Genomic DNA, 18,116 nt, shown 5'->3' on the forward strand with positions numbered 1-18,116 from the left:
GAATACTGATGTTGAAAGATGTTCCTGCTAGTTCAAAATAAGCAATAGAGTACGCTCTCATGTTTGTTAAAAACAGGTCTAGAAGCGTCCAGGGGTGATACTGTTCTGACGGGTGGAGGATTACAGGTGTTGGGATTTTTGCATTTGCTGATGGACATTTAACCATTTCCTACATGAAAGGTCTTTTTGTTGTAATAGCCATAGCTAAGTCCACGGAGCATGTTACTCGTTGTTAGATGTTTGTTCTTTAGGATTGGTTGTGAGCAATCCGGGAACAACAGTCTGGAAACTTCATGCTTAAGCAAGGAGCAGAGGGCCTGGATGGCGGCATCTGGCTATTGTCTTTAAATAATTACCAGAATAGCCACCTGGTAGTTCAGTTTCAACATTCAAGAATGTGTAAGCAGTCTTTTGTTGGTTTTGTCCTCCGGTTGTTAACTGATTAACTTCCAACCTCTTCCTTTCACCCTCTAGCCTGCTGTAATTTAGGACATTTCAGAAATTTCTCGTCATTAGCAAAATTCAACCTTACTTCAGATTGCTTCCTATGAGAATGATAAAATCAAAAATTTTTTTAACTAAATGGAGTTTAGAGGTCATCAAGAAGTGATAATCCCCCATACTTAAGCTTCCATACTGGGTCAACCCTCATGAAAATCTTGAAAAATAGAGGCTAGGTCTATTTCACAAGGAAGAAACCTTCCTCCAGAAGAGAGATTCACCTAAGGTCACTCTAATAACTGACTGGATGACCACGGTCTGGGATGCAGGACTCTGGGTTCCAGTCCACTGACCAGATGCCTCAGCCTGTCATGGATGCAGAGAAGGGTGTTTCATAATGATACAGGTCTGTCTTTGCAATAGTTTGCACTAATGATCATGTGCACCATGAATTAAGCTTTAGCAATAGCAGCTGGCAACGTGATAAAGTGGAAAGGCTTTATCGCATTGCTTCAGGGCCAGACTCCTCGGATCTGGATCTAGGTTCTGACATGCAGCAGCAGCTGCTCTGTGGCCAGGAAAGTTAACCTCATGGAACCTTGACTTACGTGTCAGGTTCCAAGATGCAACCAAATACACTGACCTCTGTGGTTTTTGAAAAAAATAAATAAATCTGTGTGAACACATGTAAAATGCCTAGATTCCAATAAATGGTAGCCATGACACAGTCACTAAAAATATTTCAATCTCCAAGTTGTATTAATATTCATTTAATGCCTTTATTACCTGTTAAGTTCCTACCACGTGTCGGAGACGAGGGCAATAGTTCATTCTCTGAACTAGAGTAGGTGTTTCAGTTGAACAAAACCTTACAGGCAATATAAGGGTTACTACAGATCATACTAGCAGCCATTATTCATGAGGCACTAATGACTTGGCTCCTTGTCAGAGATGGGCTTTACATATTATTACCTCATAGTCTACGGCCATGCCACCCTGAACGCACCTGATTTTGTCTGATCTCGGAAGCCAAGCAGGGTCAGGCCTGGTTAGTACTTGGATGGGAGACAACCTAGGAAGACCAGGTGCTGTAGGCGTAAAAAATAAAAAATAAGGGATTGTAAGCTGACAAGGTCCTTGCAATCTATGAGGTCAACCAAGGGTTGTCTCACCTAAAATAAATTTAAAAAACAGTACTAAGTCTGACGCAAAAAGTAACTATAAATAAAGACTAATGACTAAGACAAAAATTTTAATTACTTCCAAAAAGTTACCTAACCTTGACCAATGCAAGTCCTAACTTGGAATAAAAAAAGCAGTAAAAATTTCAAAGCATATAAAAGGCAGCAAGTTCCTCAATAATGCTTGATACAATATCCTGTTCTAATGTGTAAAGCTTACTAGGCTAGCAGATAAAAAAACAATTACAGATCATCTTTACTCACAAATATAGATGGCATATCATAATAAACAAATCTCAATAATAATTCATTTTAAAATCTTAACAAGCCTAACATGAACAGCAGGTTACAGAAAATACAACAAATAACAGTAAGACGAGACTGTAAGAGGAACTCAAGTCTCATACAACAGAGAGAGAAGTGTTACCATGCTCATCGCATACACAGGAAAAATTGTGCTTTACACCAATGAAGCCGATGAAGTCCACAAACCCAGTGATTGCTGGTTAAGAACTTAAAATGAGGGCAGGAGGCTGACAGAGAACATTTCTTTCTCTTTTCCCTCTTCAAGCTTATTTTTTAAAACTGATTTGATCATTAACATTTTAAAATTAATTACTATATGAAATGCTTCCCATTCCCTTAAAAAGAGAAGTTAAATACCTTCACATCATTCTTATTTAACAAATTTTAAAATGCTGATTAAAGTTATATAAGGGAAAAATAAGCAAGCTTGGTATCATTATTGGCAGATGTTAACATCTAAAAAAAAGGGAAAAAAATCTAAAATAAGTCAAGAATCTCCATCAGAAAATTATTAGTTTATAAAAACTGTAGGATGTTAAAACTTTTATTAAAAAAACTGCATCCCTATTTCAGAAGCACCACAGAAAGATCAACAAAATCAGGTAAGCCCTTTTCCAGTAACTAAAAGCATTTAATAAGAGGTATTAATCTCTCCATTAGTTTTTTTTTTTTAAGTATACAATTACAGTTTTTAAAAAACAACGAAAGTCTCTGAAGAACATTTTATAGAGCTTGATAAAATGCTGGTGAAATTCATTTTACAGAATGAGGGCGAGCCCACACTTGAACTCAGAGAGCCCACGTCAGGGAGTAGACTCTAAAAAGCCATCACTCCTCACTTGCCATGGGCCTCCCTCCTTCCGCCTTTATTTACAGCACTCATAACTGCACGTTACTTCTCGATTCTGTTGACTGTCGGTCTCCTCCACGGGAATGTCGTCTCCATGAGGGCAGGTATCTGTTTTGCCACTCTCATGCCCACAGTGCCGAGAGCGGCCTGCCGTACACAATGTGCTCAGGATCTGCTGAATGAAGGAATTGAACATTCTAAGGAAACAAGTACTTGCTCCCATCCTCAAACAGGTATAGTATATAAAATTTATAACAGCATAACTTATAATTACAAAAACCAGAACCCACATGCCCAGAGACTAACCAAATTAGCATATAATGACTCCATAAATGATGAATAGCCATTAACCATTAAAAATTCAGTCAAAACATTTACAGGTTAAGTGAAGAAACATAATAGCAACATTTATAGCATGGATAAAATGTTTTGTGGTGCTTGCCCATTCAGAACTAAACTGTAGCTCAAAAAAAGCTTGTATAAGTACCGAAGTATTAATAAAAGAATCATTAGATTCTTGAATAACTACTTTTTCTTAAGTTACTGACACTCATAATTTTCAAATATTCAATCAGACTGCAATATTTTGGGGGAAAAAAAAAAGCGGCTACTGTTTCAGTGAAGGGGAAGGGTGATTAATGGTTTTTTTTACAAAGACAAAAAATGTAATAAAGTTGAACAACTGAAACGTCCTTAGTCATTGCAAAGCAGCATTTTTCATTTTAAAAATCAAATCCACTGTGATATAATTTACATACAATAAGATATACCCATTTAAGAGAATACCCCTGGTCCACTCTGAGGTGGCCCACTGAGGAGCAGTGTGGGGCAAGTTGGCATCTGCAGGATGCTGGGCCAAGAGCCCACCTCCTATGGTCCTCACAGGTGAGAGGGGTACCGGCTCCTCACCCCGTCCTGCCTGGCAGCAAGAACACGCTTTACCCCTCTCAGCAAGGCCATGTACACGGAGCCTCATGTGACAGCTGCTGGGGTGCCAGGCCCTTGATGGCTAGGCCTCATCAGCCTATGGGCCAGGCATCACAGAACTGGGGGCAGCCAAAGCCATGGACAGGCGCCTGCTCGGGATTCCATGAAGGTCCGTGGGCAATGTGGACTTTAGCATCAGGCCTGGGTTACCTACAGCCTTGCATGTCCCTCTAACCCTCCCTGAGCCTGTTTCCTCACTGCGCCTGAGGGGAAGATACCTTTGTAAGACAAAGGGGTAAATTAAATGAGACAATCCATGGGAAGCCACATGTGGGAACTCCCTTCCTACCAGCCATAACTGTCCTAGCTGTCTCCGTGGACACCTGCCATTGAGGACTGTCTCCTGGCTGGCACATTCATACCCTCTCTGGCTCTGAAAGGCACGACCAAAACAGGCAGTTGTGGTAAAGCACCTTTACATGGACAGCTCCAAAGGAACCTTTTGCCCACGTTCAACATGCAGCGTCTCTCGGCAGCAGCGGGCTGCAGATTCCTCATGTTTTCTGAGCAGGGCCCAGTGGGACAAAGGCACACTGTCATAGCACTACTCGACCACCCTTGGGTCACAGTGGCTGCCAGTCCCACCTGAAATACCACTAAGAAGGTGTAAAGATCCACGCCTGCTCGGTCGCTTTATCTTCCGCACCTGAAAACAGCCTGTCAGTCGCCCCTCAACCAGGTCACAGAACAGCAGGAGACATTCCTTTGGCGAAGAAGGACACGGTCTTGTCCTGTATTTTGTACTGGTAAGTGAGGCTCCGATCCCGCTGGGCCGGGTGCCACAGTGGTCTCCTCCACAGGATCCTCAGCTACAGGGACAGGGAGAGAGTGACAGAGGAATGCTCCCTGCACGTGCCTTCTCCGCCGGACACCCCCTGCTCCCCCGTGACGTTCAACTGAGGCCTGAGACCACTGTCACAGGTGCCATGCAGTAATGGGCCTGACTTCCAAAACAGAGCTATTACCAACTAACTGAAAACAAAGACTTCCCCTCCATTATAATAGTGAATTTGCTCTTACAGAAAACGTGAAACAGAAAGAAAAGGAAGAAAGAGTCAGCAGAGGAAAACCGTTTACATATTCCCCTTGGTCTCTCTCCTACGCATGGTTTAAGTATTCGTTGGCTGGACAAATTTTGAAAATCAACACGTTAGAACATGTACATTCAATTCAGAGGCTTGGGAAGGCTGGACGTTTATTTGATGATGTCTCGGCTGCCTAGAAGGCTCGGGGGAACTGACTGGCTTCAGAGCCCGGCCACAAGCTGCCCAGCAGAACCTTCTCCTCATGCTGTGCTCCACGCATTGCCGACACAGCGTTTCTGTGTTGCTCTACTGTCCACACGGGGCTCTGAATGGCTCTGGGCCAGAACTCCCACCCACCCATAACGGCCAGAACTCCCACCCACCCGTTACGGCCAGAACTCCCACCCACCCGTAACGGCTCAAGAGTGGTCACCATGAAGTTAACCTGGAGGCTGTGGTGGACGCTTTGGGGTGAATCCAGAGAGGTTTCAGAAGGCAGAGAATCAAAACAGCCCCTTGGGAAGGGTAGACCTGACCTCCCTCCATCCCACGGTGGGACCCTCAGCTTCTGCCTGCATCCTTCAAACACCATGTAGAAGCAGCAGTGGGGCAGCAGCTCCCCGTGCCATGGGCAAGGCCTCCCCAAGTCCCTGTTTTAAAAGGAGCAGTGTGGACCTGAATACAAAGCCTGCTGTAGCCCTGCAGAGGGGTTCTGCTGCTTAACAGTGGGGCCCTGCCTTTTACCCCAGACAGCAGCCTCCTCTTCAGGAGCTCCACTTTGGTCACAAATGGGACCCGCATGGGAAACCCACACCAGTGCACGGCGCTAAGCACCCGCTGGAGCGGACTCTGCCATGCACTCACACGACTTCCGAGGCAGCCAACACCCCCAGCCCAACACCGCCCCTCGCGCCGTCTATACTCGGAGGCAGGCAGCCTGTTGCCCGGCGGGTCCCAGCCTCCACACACCTGCCCATGCACGTCCTTGCAGAAGCCAGTGGCCAGGCCTTCGGCCCGCAGGATCAGGTGGCTCTGGTGACTAAGGCCATTCAACAGGATGTCGTTCTCCTCATCCTCAGTGTCTCTGCTGTCGTGCACAAGGGCCACTATGTTTCCCTGAAACAGAGATACAAGATGAAATCCTGCTCCCAACTGGACGGGACAGCGGAAGCCGGCGGCGGTGGCTTCTCAGTGCCTCTCCCAGATCAGCCTCCCTGCAGCTGCTGCCACCATCCCCTTTACGGGAAGAACCCTTGCCTGCACCCAGGCCCTTAGTTCCAAACATCTGCAAGACAGTTTCACCAGTACCTCCAACCTGTACTCCAGCTCAAGTCACCTAAAGCCAAGCTCAGCCTGTGGTCCTTTTTAACGTTAAAAAGTGCCACCACTCTGCCAGGCACCAATCACCCAGAGCGCTTACTGTGTGCCAGACCTGCAGCGGGGACAAGTGACGTGGGCCCTAGAGAGACAGATACTGACAACACAGGGTACAAAGCCAGGAGAGAGGGAAGCATGGGGTGCTGGGGACACATGAAGAACTCGCATCCTGTCTAGCCCAGAGGAGAGGGTCAGGGGCTGGGCACGCCTGGGCTGGCGAGTAGGAGCTGGCCATGCAAAAATGGAAGGAAGATCCACCCCGTCAAAGGGGACGTCGTGAATAGGAAGTCTTTTCATGGGAATACTGTCCCGTTGTTTAAATGAATGAAGCGAATCTGCGTGCTCTGTGATTGGCCAATGGACACCAACACTTCCTGCCTGTTATTCAATGAAAAAAAGCGCCCCGAACAGCGTGGACGAGAAATTACCAGTAACGTGCAGAACAGCGCAGGGAAACGAGCACACATACGAATGTTCTTAACTGCGCAGACTCTCCAGGATGCACATGGGAGAGAGGGAGACAATTACCTTTTGCCAAAGTACCCTTTATACTGTTTATTTCCCTTTTTCCTTTTTAAAACCATTCCCAAGTTTTACCTTTTCAACTGAAAGAAATAATTTTACAAAAAGAGGGCGGCGCTGGGCCTCAGAGCCAGCTGAGCTGCAGGAGCTTTCACTGCCGCCTCCCACCCGCTGACCGGTGTCCTCCAAGCCCCTTCCATTTCCGGCCCCCTGCACTCTCCACAGCACCCTGCTTCCTGCCCCATGGCTGCAGCCAGGACAGCTCCGAAGGTCCCTGGACAGAGCTTCCGGACGGGGTCTTGCACACAGCTGACACTCCTCTGTCCCTGCTGTGCCTCAGCCCAACCACACTGTACCAATGTCTGCAGTTCCTACTGAAGAGTGGCCACTGTGGGCCAGATGCTGTGCTGGCATGTCACCGACTTCACCTCACTCACCTCTTGCAGTCAGGCTCCTGTAAGGCAGGAACCACAGCCATTTCTATTTCATAGATTGGTCTACTGCTATTGTTAAAATCTCTATTATGGAAGAATCTCTTTTTTTGCCTCATAATTTGACAATAGAGGACACATCCTATACTTGTATTGCATCTTACAATTTTTGAAGCAATTTATACCCATTATCCCAACTGATCTTCTAAACACACTCAGAACAATAATGACTTGTCCCAGGACACACAGGCAATGTGGCAGAGCTGGGATTGCCACAGTACCACATATGACCAGCCTATTAAAGACAGTGCTAGTCACCCCTTGAATTTTCCAGGCTTTATTTTTAAGCAACAGGAAGTAGAGGTGAGCAGGGTGGGTAGACCAAACGGTTTCTGGGCCTGCCACGGTGAAGCCCAAACCCCAAGCAATTAAACCAAAAAGATCATCACAAGCAAATGAGGTCTGGACCTGTCTAGGCCCTGAGAGGCCCCAGGCAGAAGCACAAAGAGCAGGCCCATTGGTACCTGAGAGGCCCTGGGAAGAAGCACAGAGGGCAGGCCCATTGATACCTGTAGTTTCCAGCACACGGTGGCTCTGCAGTAGTGGATGAAGTCCAGCACGGCCACCGCCCCCATGCCCAGGCTCAGCAGCACACTGAGGTCGTCCACCAGCAGCACCGGGCACCTCCAGGCAGCCTCCCCATTGTCCTCGGGCCTCAGAGCCTCCTGCACAAACTCATACAGTGGCCGCAGGTTCCCAGCACTGGCCTCCCTGGGACACAGAACCAAAGTCAACAGAGAGTTCACTCTCTCTCAGATGTTTATCTGGAACTGAGTAGCTGGGGGAGGCAAAGAACTGGATCCTAGTCCTTGGCACCACGGGCTCCATGACTAGTTGGCCAGAAAAGGCGTGCCCACGCACATGGGCACCGTGTACTTCAGTTCAAATACTCCTGGAGGCCTACCAGGAACAAAGCACTGTGCGACAAACGGGACACAAAGCCAGCCAGCCTCCCAGGCCTACAAGAGACACCACGCGGCCTCTCCGTCCAAGAGCTTAAGGCACCAGGGAGATAAAGTTGGATCGGACAGACAGGAAGCACCTTCCCAGGTCATCAGAATTGGGTATAAAAAGCTAAAGAGCACTTTGGGCGTCCTGCTGGTAAGGAACACTGGTCCAAGAGCTGCTGGTGGATGTGACAGAGTCAACCTGTTTCTGAACGAGCTGGCCCAGCTACCTCTGTCTCCCCAGCGCCTCTCCTCGGCAGTCACTTCCCAGCAACGGACAGCAGCTCAGAAAGCGCCGGAGCACAGGGCCCAGGCGCCGGCCCCTCTGCCCCATGCTCCACGCCCACTAACCATCGGCAAGGACAACAACCCCACAAACTGGGATCAGGTGTGACCAGGCCCATTGTTCTGACACAGACACCAGGTTCAGAGATGCGAAGGGCTGTGTGAGATCACGTGCACAGGGTCGGGGCACATGGCCTGCCTTCTGACCCGGCCGCACATTAAGGCCGAGTCTGAGGGGGTGCAGCGGGGAGAGTTCCCGTATGGACACCACTGGGGCAGAGGAAGAACAGCGGCCAGGTGGCGAGTCTGCACGGCCAGGTGCGGGGTCTGCACAGAGCTGTTTATAGCTGATGTTCACAAAGGAGGAGAAGCAGGAAATCCAATCCCAAAAAACAAAGCAGCAGTCAACACTTTTTGTGAAAACGCCAACAGGAAATGTTTTAGGCTTGTGAGTGTGTTCTCTGTCTCAACTGCTCAACTCTGCTGTTGTTGTGCAAAACAGCCAGGGACAATATGTGAACAGATGAATGTGGCTACTCCAATAAAATTTTATTTACAAAACAGGCAGCTAGTCCTTGACCTGTTGTTTGCTGAGCCCCTGTATTAAAACAAAAACAGAAGAAAGATGTGTGCTAGGACTCTGAGTCAGGGTTGGAAAAACCAGCAAAGCACATCGTTCCGCCGTACGCTCAGCAAATAACGCTTCCTATAGCTTTTGGGTCAGCCATACGCCCTCTGGTCCTCGGTAAGAGCCAAGGGCTTCCTGAGAATACTGCCCCACACCAGGGACATGTCTGGCTCCTCAAGCTAGCTCTGCCCTCCCACACACCGACGAGAAGGAATCACATGACAACCCTGGTCTGGGCCCACCTACCAGGTGTGTGCTTCTGCGGTGGACTGCAGGCTGACTCACCTGAGGAACTGCAGGGGGTGTGGCTCCCCCTCGACCCGGAAGAAGACGTCCACCGAGGACTTGAGACCCTCGAAAAACACGAGCTGCCCGCGTTCCCGTGCCGTGGTCAGGCTGACACCCTAAACATGACAAAGAGAGTGAGCTACCATGCCTACTGGAGAACGCACCAGAACGGCTAGATAGACTGCGTTCCAAACTCTGCAAATGTGCACCTGTCTACCCTACGTACCAGGCTCATGTCTTGTGTCCCCAGGGTGTTCCCAATCCATAACCCCCATCTTGTTTTCAGATGTGCATTTACATTTAATTTTCACTTTTTTAAAAAAAAATTACATTCTTTTGCTTATGTTTATTTTTATGATTACCCAGTACAGGTTTTTAATACGCAATAGTAATATAGTTTCCTTTTCAAATACACATATTTATAAAACAGTAAGTAAATAACAACAATAAGACACTGGGCAAATGGCAGTCTCCGTTGCAGCAACTCAACTCTGTAGAGCAAAAGCAGCCTTAGACAATTCATAAACAGGAGTGACTGTATTTCCATAAAACTTTATTTACAAAACACAGAGGACACAAACTCTCAGACCCCTGCTCTAAGCAGAACTTCTTAAATATGGTTCCTCATGAACTAGCCAATTAAGAATCTCTTGTGACACCTGACTAACATGCAGATCACAGAGCCCCACTGCACACCTCCAGAAGCTTTGGGGGCAGGGCCCAAGAATCCATGCTTGAAGAAACACCCAGGGATAGTGACGCAATCTAAATGTGTAACTACTGCTCTGTCTGTGCAGAAACAGGTGATGTGCCCCTAGACCAGGTCTCCATTGCACATTCAATCACCAGTGTTCTCCGCTATGCAATGCCATTAACGACAGCTGCCCCTGGCAGAGAAAGACTCCTGATCATCACCTCTGCTGTTGCTCACCGCCATCCTACTGATGTAGGCGCGAGAATGCACCAGAGTACGGAAGCTCACCCTCTAAGTCTTCTCATGCCCAGTACTGTGCATGCCACTCCTGCCACGCTGATGATTCCAAGGTAAAAAAAAAGAAAGAGCCAATCTGGACATGAGAGTACACAGCTTTCTCATCCAGAAGCACAGACACTAAGGCCACAGAGAGACAGGCTTCGCAGACGTGGAATGCAACATGTGATCGACATGACTGCTCTCTCTGAACTCATGCTGACCTCTAACACAGGAACTTCCTGGTCTGCAGCAGATGGGAAAGGGTCTACCCTTCTCCTACCCTCTCATTTGTTTCTCCTCATCAGAAAACAGGCAGTGACTTGGCCCAATAGTAAGACTGGCTTGTCAAAGATCAGAGCTGATGGCCAGGTTCTCTCCCGCTCTGAGGCTAACCTAGCAAAATCTCAGTAAGTCTACCTGATCAAAGGTCACAGATAATGGCCCAGGTGACGCCAAGAGGTTCACCAGCCTCTTGGCTGTCACATTTTTGCCTGCCTTCATCTGATAAGGGGCAGGTAACAAAAGCGCCTTTCCCCACAGTTGGGTCCTAAGCCCTAGACTTAGGGAGAGGCCATGGGAGCCACTCATCTTGGTGGCAGACCACGCTGTGGTCTCCACTCCAGCAGGACCAAGACTAAAGCCCACGCTAAGAATAAAATGTGAACTGGTCCAGAATCAGCAGGGATGGGTTTAATTAATTAACAACAGACCTGGTTCTACAAACTTTAAGTTACTAAAACATGCAGAGATGCTGCCTTAGCCCTTCAAATAGGGGTTCGAGATCCCATGAGTCCCTCAGTCCATCCCTTGCTAAGTTCTCTGCAACCCAAATAGGGAAGCCCAGCCTCAGAGCACACTCACACGTGCTTGACACACACTCAGGAACCTCACCACAGAGGTCTGAAATATTTACCAGCTTCTGTCCCACGATATTGTAGTGGCTGAAAGACTGGATGAGTGCCACAAAACAGACTTTACAATTAGCTGGAAAACAAAATAAATTGATTTTAATAATATCTCTATTTACAATCAGTCTCACATACTTTATACCTCTGGAAACAAAAGCATTGTGGCAGGTCTCAAGACCTAGAGGCCATGCAACCTGACTCACTCAATTTGATTTTAAGCTGCAATTTTCTTCCTATCTAATAATTATACCTTATTTCATTGATTCTAAGATCTACTTCTGTTAGATGTATTACTAGGTACCTTATTTATCTCTATTGTAAGTAAAGTGTGGTCTTTAAAAAATTATATTTTCTTGTTTGGCATTGGTGTACAGGAGTACAATTAATTTTTTAAACTGGTCTAACAGGATATAAATGAAACACAAAGAGCCTCTAGCTACCTTACTGAACATAATTAATTCTAATAATTTGCCTGTAGACTCTCCTGCTCTTTCTATGCTGACAATAACATCATCTGGAAAAGAAAACTTCCAAAGCTTTTTATGATCATGACTAAGAATGCCAAACGTCTACCCTCTATCTTGGCCTGGCTCAGTAGGGGCTCAAGGAGAATGGGTTGATAAATAAGTCTTTTTTCATTTGGCTGTTTTCTTCTTCTAACCTATTCCCATATGTAAATTGTAATGGCCATGCAGGTTTCTTTCTTGTGTTCTTTAGGAAGCATCTACCACCAGGGCAAAGTGTTGACGGGTTGAGTGCCCAGAGACGCTCAAGATACACAAGGACGGAGAAGCGAGTAAACAGGAGGCCACATAAGAACCACAGCGAGGCAGGACCTGCGTGGTGGGTAGAGAAGGGGAAGGCAGGATGTGGATACGGTGAGCACATGCCACTCTCTGGCAGGGCTGGGTAGGGAACAAGATGGTACAGTAATCTGTTACTTAAACAGCCATCTGGCTACCCAGACACCAAAGCCCTGGCTAGTAAATACTATTCCCATCACTTCCTGAAATAGGATTTTTTTAAACCTTAGATGTCTTTTTCTATAGCATCAATGAGTCCCTTACCTTTGAGGTAGAAGGAAAGAAAGTGGTGCACAAGGAAACTGCCATCTGTCTTGGCATCACAGAGTAGAGTCAATTTCCCCTAAAAGTTAAGAGGAACACAAAAAGGTGAATTAGACTCCCTGGAAAAAGGTGAGCTGACTGTATAAATCTAGTTAAACCTGTCCACCCCTGTTTCTACACCTGGATTTGTGTATATTTATATTACATATGTAGTATCTACAGATACACGCACGACACACACACACACACACACACACCATGTCCACCCGTTTCTACACCTAGATTTGTGTATATTTATATTACATATGTAATATCTACAGATACACACACGATACACACACACACACACACACACACACACAACACGCAACACACACACACACACACACACACACCACACACACACAGACAGCTTTAAAAAAAAGTCAAATTAAGGTAAAAAACAAACAAAAACAAAGTGATCAGTATTAAGTCACTCACTATGGGCAAGCATATCTCAGCTTCCACTTTCCCAAAGCAAAACAGAGAATAAAATTCCTTCTCTTTCTCACTGCTCACCGAGTAACTCAGGGACCAGGCTTGGGGAGAATTAGATACTGCACAAAGGGAAGAAGATACTGGAAAAGAGGGAATGAATGGTTGTTGACAGAGACCTCCAAGAACAAAGTTCTCCTCCCAGTGGCCTTGGACACTGCTTCAGGCAGAGCTCTGATCATGGAGAGCCCTGGAAAGACCTCCAAAAATTGTCTCTGCGGTGCTTGGCTGCCCAGCTCCAGCCACCTCTAGTCAGTGACAGGGAAGATCAGGATCAGGTGGTATCAGACACACCACCTCTGTGCTGTTGTGACTTTTTTCCACTTAAGAACATGAATGATCACACTATCAGATCTTGAGTGTTACCCCTCAGTGCTGTCATTTCCTGGTGCCAACTGTGATCTCTCCATTCCCTCATAGTGGCCCTGAGCTGAAGACTTTGGTGGTGCCAGTACTAAATAGCAAGGTAGCAAGTGCCATCTGCAGGCTTGAGCAGACAAGAACAGCTGGGCAACTATAATCCACAAGGATCTATTCAAAGCTACAATTTGCCTGCCACTATAGGATCATAAAAAGGCTTTATACACGTGGTGTCGTGGCTGCCTGGAGGAGCTTACCATTTCTTTAGAAAGACAAAGGTTATGAAATAAACTAGATACGTTCCTGGGATAGTGAAAAATCTCGAGGTGTCCCACAGTGCGGGAAGGAGGATGACGAAAACAGAGTAGCGAGGCTGTGCTGATGAAGGCGGACTTGGTACAAAGTTCGCTGACAGCAGCTTGGAAGAGCACTATTAGAGACCATGAGAAAGAGGAGCGGCAACGTTCATGGCGACCTGCCGAGCGCTCCCGGGCCAAAGGGAGACTCAGGGCGGTTAAGAAGCTGGTCCCATGCGAAAGGTGGGGGAATCAAATTTTACCCAACTTCCTCTGAGCGCTGTGACTCCCACGCCAGTGAGCAAGCACAGAGCTCCCCAGTACACGTCCGAGAACGTAAGCCCATCCAACGTCGGACATGCTTCCAGGGACCTTTCATGGGCACACACGGCCTTTCAGAAAACGCGCGGAGGTCCAGGAGCCCACCTTCTGCCGGTCCTGGTGTCCAGCCCAAGCCCTGGGTCGGCCCTCCCTGAACTACAACTCCCAGGAACCCTCATGCCTACGGACGTCGCGTCTTTCCTACGGCAGATATGCGCTGCACTCGGGGACGCTTTCTTCCGCTACTCTCTGGGCCCCCGCCTCCTTCCCGACTGCGGGACCGATTACCTGGTCCACCCTGTCAGGGGTGATGTTGAGAAGGTTATTAAGTTCTGGGAACATTCCGAGCCTTAGGGACGAGAGGCCTGGACGGGGAGCTAAAATTGCCGCGGAGGCGACGGACGATGGAGAACAACACACGGCAATCACCACCACCACGCGGAAGGAGCGCGCACGCGCAACGCGAGTTCTGGGCGCCCGCGGCATCCAATCAGGCGGGAGCTTCAACCGGGGCCGCTTCCGGCGCGCGCTACCACGCATTTCCGGCGGCGTTGGTGGGGAACGCTCGGCCCGGCGGCTGCTTGCGGCTGCAGGATCCGCTGCTGCGCGGTTCTGCGATGTCTGGGTCCTCTCAGTGGCCCGCAAGGCCCCACGTGACCCGGTCTCTCTCTCTCTCTCTCTCTCTCTCTCTCTCTCTCTCTCTCTCTCTCTCTCTCTCTCTCTCTCTCCTCTTTCCCATTGCCTCAACCAACACCCACCTCTTCGCAGGTGTTCAAACATCCAGAAGCACGAACAGCATCTCTTGCTCAGCGCACACCAGGCATTTGGGATATATATGACCAGTGAGACATTACATCACAAGACTGCAGGCCCCCAGTGGTCCTTAGACTCATTTGTGAGTGTTTTAGTTAGTTAATTAATTCATATTAATTGTGACTCTCTTTCTTCCTTCCTCTCTCTTCTCTCCTCTCTCCCCATTCCCTTCTCTCTCTCCCCCAGCAGAAAACAAACAAAAAAACCCACGAAGTTACATATTGAAAACAAATGAAAAAAATCAAAAGCAGGATAAGGGAGTAAGAATGGGATGGGATAGGTTTCAAAATTAAAGAGGTTGTTAGGGCTGGCCTACTGAAAAATTGTGATTGAAACACACCTCGTATGTTGTCCCTTTGCATTTGTTGCCCCTTTCTGGAAGATATTTTCGCTGATGAAAAAAATCCCCTGCTTCCTTCAGATAATTGCTCAGTTGTCACATTATCAGTGAAGACTTCCCTGAGCACGCTATTTAAATCACAAACCTCCCCTTCCTCAACGCTTCTTATCCTTTTCCCCTGGTTTTATTTTTTCCATAGCATTTATATCTAGTATACCATATGTAGTTCTGTTCTAGCCTAATCAGCCTCAGATCGCCAGGGACAAACCTGCAACGACAAAGTCAAGTTTATTGACTCATGACAATGAAGGAGATTGCGCAGCAGTGGAGCCCTGGGGCCCATCGCCAAGCAAAGAAAAGAGCAGTTTTAGAATTTGGGGAAAGATGGAGCTCAGGAGAAATTTAAATAAAGCAGTGTTTCAGTAGGCTCAAACCAGAGTATAGCTATGTGTAAAGGGGTCAGTACTTGGCCTGGGCTGCAAAGTGGACCCAGATTTTCTGTAGAAACTGCAAGACAGGTGTGGAATGTAGTCACGTGAAACTGTAGCCATGGAAAATCGAGGCTGCCTCTCTGTGTCAAAGTGACTTGGATCCTCCAACCCAGAAGGGGATGTTTCACACTTACTGATAAGTGAGAAAGAGAAAAGAAGCCCGCCTCATCCAAGAGATGGCCTGGCACTCAGCTAGATTAGGTCTTGGTGTTATCCTGTTGAGCATAAACAGTTTCCCAAAACATTAACATCAAACTGATTGTGATGGCTGAAGACAGAACTAGACCACTCCGTGTTGATGATGAAAAGCAGGACAGGTTTTTACAGTCTGAGCTAATTTTTCCTTTCTTGGTTTCCTTATTTATTTGAATCTTTGTACTAGAAGGTAGGAGGGCTGAGTTTTTGTCTGTTTTATTCGCTTCTATTTTCTCAATTTCTAAAACAGTGTAAGGCACATAGCAGGTGCTCATTTTGAAGGAATGAATTTATTTTCTGTAGTTGATTTTCTTTTCACTTTCTTGATGGTGTGAAAGTTTTTAATTTTGAAGCAAAAAAAATTTTTTTAATTTCGATGAAGTTCAATTTCTCTACTTTGTTCTTTGCTTATGCTTTGATGTCATATCTAAGGATCCATTGCAAAATCCAAGGTCATGAAGATTTATCCTGTTATCTTCTAAGAACTCTATAGTTTTAGCTCTTACAGTTAGCTCTTTGATCCATATTGAGTTAATTTTTGTATTCAGTGTAAGGTAAGGATCCTGATTAGCTGCGATTCTATTAGGGACTGTGTTGAATCTATAAACGAATTTGAAGAGTACTGCCATCTTAACAATGTTGTTTTCCAATCCATGAACATTGGATATTTCTACATATATGTAGTCTTCTTTAATTTCCTTCAACAATGTTTTGTAATTTTCAGATTATAAGTGTTGCCTTCTTGTTAAGTTTCTTCCTATGTACTGTGCTTTATTCTTTTTTATGCTATCGTGAAGAGAATTTTTTTCTTGATTTCATTTTTCAGGTTAGTCACTGCAAGTGCATAAAAATACAGTTGTGTATATTCATCTTGTATCCTGCAACTTTGCTGAATTGTTTATTCTAATAGTTTTTAGTGGGTTCCATAGGATTTCTGTATATGAACTTGTCATCCGTAAATAGAAATAGTTTTAATTCTTCCTTTCCAATCTGGAATTATTTAATTTTCTTTTCTAATTGCCCTAACTAGAACCTCCAATAAAATGTGGAATATGAGTGATGTGGCCAGACAGATTGTTTTCTTTTTGCTCTTAACAGGAAAGCATCCAGTTTTTCACCATTGAGTATAATGTTAACTGTGGTTTTTCATAAAGGCCCTTTATCAGGTTGATGAATTTCCCCTCTATTCCTAGTTTGTTTAGTCCTCTTATTCTTTCTAATGTTACTTTCTTCATCCCTGGGTAGCTTCTTTACATGCTGAATACTTTAGGGGGACCTTCTGCAGATCTCCAGGTTCTCTCTCCGTGCAACGATCTCTTCTCTGGTATCTTATCCTATCTCTGTGAAAAGCTCCATCTTTTCAACTCAGGGAGTGTTCCACCTTAGTTCCTCCTCCCTGTCTGGAAACTCACAGCAGTGAGCTTGGACAAACATAGGGCTCCCCTTGTTCTTTTTGCATTCCTCATGGGTCACTGTCCTTTGTTGCCTGGTGTCCAATGTCTCTAAAATATTTGGGTGGGGGGAGGGTTTTAAGTAAGAAAATACATCTGTGGACTATCTTTTGATGAACCAAAACTTAGTAAATTTTCCTTTAGTGTTTGAGCTCATCAAGTCTTCTTTAAGAAAGTCTTCCTTATCCCAAAGGCCATAAGGATATTTAGATTTTCTCCAAAAGTTGTAAGGTTTTTCTTTTCATATTTAAGCCTTCGATCCATCTGTAATGGATTTGTGTGTTTGGTGTGAAATAAGGGATACAGATCAATTTTGGAAGTAGCATGTTCCATTTAACCTGGCTATAATTTGATGTCATATTGAATCTTTAGATTTAGAAGAATAGGTATCTTTTTAACATAAACTATTGCCTTTTCTTGTATTTACCCATTTTCCTATCAACAGTGATGTTTAGTGTTAGTTTTTTCCTATTACAAAGAATACCTCTGTGAACATACTCAGCCATACCTTTTGGTATAGATGTGCAAGGTTTCTCTAAGGAATGTATCTTGAGTGGAATTGTTGAGTCCTAGGCAGAGATGAATTTGCCACAAAGCTAATAAAGCTAATTTTAAAAATAGTGTTGTATTACTTTTCTTAAAGAGAATTCCTCCTGGGCTTTGGGTAAGTCTCAGATCTCAAAATACCTGAATTTGCCCGTAATCATAGAACAAATCAACGTAAATGCAGAAAGGTCAAACGGAAAAAAGATTTGACACAGGAAACTGGATCAAAGGGTGGAAGGACCGGAGGAACAAAAGGGAAAAGGAGATTTTACACAGCAGTTAGGAAGCTGGTCCTGCCCCTTGACTGAAGCGCCCTCTTCTGTATTGAAAGGGGCTACAAGCTTGCAAACCACATCTTCCAGACTGCTTTGCCAGCTGGCTTCCAGCTATATTCTGCTAGGGAGACTCTGGAAGACGGGAAGAAGGAAGAAGCCTTTTTTTCTTTTTTTTTTTTTTTTGCTTCTGGTGACTCATCAGTGGTGGGTGACTGGGC

General features: G+C 45.9%; 1 protein-coding gene and 1 pseudogene across 4 annotated transcripts; one reads left to right on the forward strand and one right to left on the reverse strand.

Moving 5' to 3' along the window:
• Positions 1 to 1,195: 1,195 nt before the first annotated feature.
• Positions 1,196 to 14,262, reverse strand: ELP6 (elongator acetyltransferase complex subunit 6). Of its 4 annotated transcripts, none has more exons than XM_006914876.3 (8): positions 14,076 to 14,260; positions 12,277 to 12,355; positions 11,215 to 11,285; positions 9,326 to 9,444; positions 7,690 to 7,891; positions 5,760 to 5,906; positions 4,412 to 4,574; positions 2,814 to 2,950 (listed from the first exon to the last, which is right to left on the reverse strand). In XM_006914876.3, the coding sequence occupies exons 1-7, from the start codon at positions 14,127 to 14,129 to the stop codon at positions 4,446 to 4,448; spliced, it is 801 nt and encodes a 266-aa protein (XP_006914938.1). In that variant the 5' UTR covers positions 14,130 to 14,260; the 3' UTR covers positions 2,814 to 2,950; positions 4,412 to 4,445. The 4 variants fall into 4 exon arrangements, with proteins under 4 accessions (XP_024904715.1, XP_015447234.1, XP_006914938.1 ...); XM_006914877.3 differs by having other exon boundaries at positions 2,818 to 2,953; XM_025048947.1 differs by lacking the exon at positions 4,412 to 4,574 and having other exon boundaries at positions 1,196 to 2,950; positions 14,076 to 14,262.
• LOC112482089 lies at positions 1,420 to 1,538 on the forward strand (annotated as a pseudogene).
• Positions 14,263 to 18,116: the final 3,854 nt, after the last annotated feature.

Source organism: Pteropus alecto, unplaced genomic scaffold (genome assembly GCF_000325575.1).
Source record: "Pteropus alecto unplaced genomic scaffold, ASM32557v1 scaffold156, whole genome shotgun sequence".
Taxonomy (NCBI): domain Eukaryota; kingdom Metazoa; phylum Chordata; class Mammalia; order Chiroptera; family Pteropodidae; genus Pteropus; species Pteropus alecto.